The sequence below is a fragment of the Mytilus californianus genome, unplaced genomic scaffold (assembly GCF_021869535.1).
Source record: "Mytilus californianus isolate M0D057914Y unplaced genomic scaffold, xbMytCali1.0.p SCAF_4, whole genome shotgun sequence".
Lineage (NCBI taxonomy): Eukaryota > Metazoa > Mollusca > Bivalvia > Mytilida > Mytilidae > Mytilus > Mytilus californianus.
The window spans coordinates 47,164,137-47,168,308 of record NW_026262690.1 but is presented as its reverse complement, the minus strand read 5'-3'; the positions used below and the strand labels follow the sequence as shown (position 1 = coordinate 47,168,308).

The window sequence follows — 4,172 nt, the reverse complement described above, 5'->3', positions numbered from 1 at the left end:
TGAGGAAATTTACTTTTAGATTTGTAAGTCATAATTCAGTAAAATTTTCAAATAAACGGTACCAATATTGTGTAATCTACTCCTACAGTGTTTAATCCATTTCCTTCAAAGAAAAATAGCACACTAATTGAAATTATATAGCTGCTAATATGGGGAACTTAGTAATTTTTCTGTGTAAACCCGGTCATTTGAGTGTTTAGTTCGTTTTTTTCTTCGTTTTTTTGGTTTTCCAAACCGTTTTACCGTACGTACGTGATGAAGATTAATTGGTAAACAATTATCACACAACGAAGTTATTATCATACAAATCCTTTTCTTTATACAAGACCCTCCTAGACCATAACAAAAAGGCAAGCTATATTATAACCTTAAAATACTATATTATTTTATAAAGCACTATTTAAAATACTTGTCGCTCGTGTGTGCTAACCTTGATTATGTTGAATGTTTATATGTGTAAAAAACTTAATTTGAGAGAGTCACATGTGGACACTTATTCTCATATAGTTTAATTCTTGTACGAGAAGCCCATGTGGTGCGTTTTAGCTAAACAGATGTACAGATGCCATAAGAATAGCATAGTCATTGGTGTTTATTACTGTTTTGATGATGAGAGTAAATATAGAACAATGCTATTGCAACAAATATATCTGAAAATAACAGTAATAATGAATTCTTAGCCTTGATCGACTTTGAAAAAAATTGTTTTGTAACTTAGAGGCTAAGTACAAATATGTTGGTATGTTTAACTTCATTAAACCATTTACAAATCACTAAACCGAATGTTAAAATAAAATTAAAAAAAATTATTTAAATCATGAAAGCGTAAATGCAAATTCTTTTGCGACCCTATTTTTACTGACTCAGAATCAAGGCTATAAATTATAAAAATTAAAACCCAACAGGAAAAAAATGTAAAGAACTATATTTATGTCCATTAGAATATAGTTTTAAAATAAAACAATTGTTACAGATCTCTGTGCTCCAAAATACATGTTTCCTGAAGAATATTTAACTCCCAGAACACGTGTCATACTCGCGGAAATCGATTTCATACGCTTAGACCAAAATTAATATGTACTAAAAGAGGGTACAATGTAACTCATTTCAACTAATTTTCATTGTGGCTCTCAAACAAATACATGCATACAGTACACATTCAATAGCAAAATACAACATACAGATATACAATAATTCCTTAATCAAAATAGCAACAACAATGAACGTTTTCATGTTACAACCACAAAAACAAAAACATCAAAAGTAAAAGTTATATCATTGATGTTTTACATAGTATTTCCAAGAAAATTATGGTTATAATTATTTTTGAATAATTCTTCATTACATTATTTATTTAGAGAATGGTAAATCATTTCATACCTTGATTGCAGAATAATGAAAAATTCTCATAAACATTAGTATGTGGTCCGGTGCATTACATTTGCGCGCAGCTTTTGATTACATTTGGGCGCATTCTTTTACAGGTAAACTCGGTTAGGTAGATTATACTTATTTATTTATCTAACGATTGTTTTCGAGCAGGATAAGTCCTGCGGATATATACAGATAAAAATGTAAAAGCATAGTAAATCCAAAGATTAAAAGTACTGCTTTTACATGTCGTAACGTGCACAAAATACACGGATGTGCTAAATGAAATTGCACATTGTAGTGAGCATGGAATGATTACGGGCCGTTTGTAGTAGGCCTGGATTCTGCTGACGGTAGTGATGCCAAAAGAGTTGGAGGAAATAGGGAATCTGGTGAAATACCTTTGCAATTATTTACGGTGCATCGCCATGAAATATTCCCGGATTTAAGTGTTCTGTCGATGTCGTTACTCTAATGATTTTTTCCACCCGGATAGGTTTCTGACACTCCATGTGTGTGCCTTGACCCATTTTTACAAACTGACTTAAATTATTTATCAAAGCGATCACTATTCATTAATATTATGAAACAGAATACTATTTACTCTGAAATATTCGCAATTAAGATACACGTGTATGTCTTAAGCTATTACGGGATTTCTCAAGATCACTGTATATGTTTTTAGAATTCAAAAAGAAAAATTTAAATTTAAATTTACAAATTTATTCAATACATTGCCAATTTATTTTAGTAACTTTTTCATGTTGGGCTGTACCTGAGAAGGAAGGAAACACTGTTGAACGTATATTTATATATATTTATATGATGTTCAAACTGCCTTTTCTTTTCTTTGTATGTATACTAGACTATTGTTGTTTCTTTTTGTAATTGTCTTATTAATGTCTTATATTGTACTACGCTCCTTTGTGAGCCAATTTAATGGAAATAAAACATCTATCTATTCAAAATTCGTTTTAACTTTAGTTACATTTATTATGAATTATCTTTATTTTACCTGTGTTACCTGTAAAATAAATGCGCAGAAATATAATTAAAAGCTGTGCGCAAACGTAAAAATTTTCAATCCCCAAATGCGCGAAAATGTAATGCGCCCTTGTGGTCTTGGTAAAAATAGTTTGTTACTAGAGACAGATGGTAAATTGTAGTGTAAATATTTTTATATATAATTGTATTGATAAGTAAGCAGGTGTTAGTTTATTTACATTGTATACATTAGAATAGACTGTTGGTATTTAAACCCCTCTGAAAAGGGTAATGATTTTGAAGAAGAACACATTCAAATGGGAGGGACAGAAAGATCACATTCAAGTATAATTCTAAGTAATAATTTCCAAAGTTTTATGGTTTTATCTTAATCTTTTTGAAGTACTTTCTTCCAAAATTTAGCTACAATAGTCTATATAAAGTTAAAGTCAAGAATTACCCGTGATGTGACAATGTGTTTGAAAAGAGAATGCAACCAATATATTAAGATGACAACTGATCGAGCACAGCTGCATAACATGATGGAAGGCTTTTACAGCATTGATGACTTCCCAAATATCGTCGGAGCAATAGACGGGACGCACATTAGAATAAAATCTCCATTAGAAGATGAACATTTATATGTGAACAGAAAAAACTACCACTCTATTAATGTTCAAGGAGTTTGTGACTCTAACATGAAATTTCTAAACATTGTAGCTAAATGGCCAGGTGCAACTCACGACGCCTTCATTTGGGCTAATTCTAGCTTGAGTGAAATGTTTGAGGACGGAACAATTGATCATGGATGGCTGATAGGAGATAGTGGGTATCCACTTCGACCATGGCTTCTCACTCCTGTGCTTAACCCAACAACGAGAAATCAACAAAGATACAATGCTTCCCATATGAAGACGAGGAGCGTTGTCGAAAGGAGTTTTGGAGTATTAAAATCACGTTTCCGTTGCATAGATGCAAGTGCTGGCACATTGCTTTACAGACCATTAAAATGCTGTGACATTTTTATTGCTGTTGCTGTTTTACATAATATGTGTATAGCAAATAGAATCCCATTGCCGGCAGACATTGACCGAACTCGCCCAGACCAAGGACACATAGACAGACAACAGTATGTCGGCCATTTGAATGATGGTGCAAATGTTAGAAACAGGCTGATAAATGGAAGATTTGGACATTGAATAAATTGTATCATCCAATTACTTTTTAATATTGTATTTTTTATCATTACAACTACCAGATATTTATTAAATCCTCTACTCTTTGTGCAGAAAGTTTATTAATAGTTCAATGCTTAGGTTGACAGCTTTGAAAAAACCCACTATAGAATCGTTAATAATTTAAAGAAATAAAGATTAACAAAAAATGTGTTATGTAACATTATGCGAGTTTTATAAAGTTTAAATCTAGGCATCATCAGGTGTGCTCAGTGTTTGTTGGTCTAACACTTGGACTCCCATTTGTGCTAAATTAATGTTCATTTGTGCCAAATATACAGTTGGTGTTTCTGTTGTTCAATGTTAAATCGCTGTATTTCTATATCAAGTCTTTCCGACTCCATAGTCAATCTCTGTTTTTCGACACGAAGCATTTCTTCCTCTATTTTTAGTCGTCTCTCTTCGATGGCAATCAAACTCTGTGTTGTTTTGTCCTCAAGTATCTTGTTAGATGTCATTGCCGATTTGGCGATTGGTGCCACTCCTGTCATACATGAGTCCTTGGTTTTACATTGTAAGAGATTGAAAGTAACAGACATTCAGGGGTGTGGAAATGGCATGCCCGACTCGCCTGACTCGTAC

General features: G+C 32.5%; 1 protein-coding gene across 1 annotated transcript; it reads left to right on the top strand.

Annotated features, from left to right (window-relative positions):
* Positions 1 to 2,864: 2,864 nt before the first annotated feature.
* Positions 2,865 to 3,639, top strand: LOC127736942 (putative nuclease HARBI1). The gene has a single exon (XM_052247505.1). The coding sequence runs from the start codon at positions 2,865 to 2,867 to the stop codon at positions 3,552 to 3,554; it is 690 nt and encodes a 229-aa protein (XP_052103465.1). The 3' UTR covers positions 3,555 to 3,639.
* Positions 3,640 to 4,172: the final 533 nt, after the last annotated feature.

What these genes read in the sequence shown, in the direction of transcription:
- LOC127736942 (XM_052247505.1), top strand. Translation starts at nt 2,865, where the DNA reads ATGACAACTGATCGAGCACAGCTGCATAACATGATGGAAGGCTTTTAC.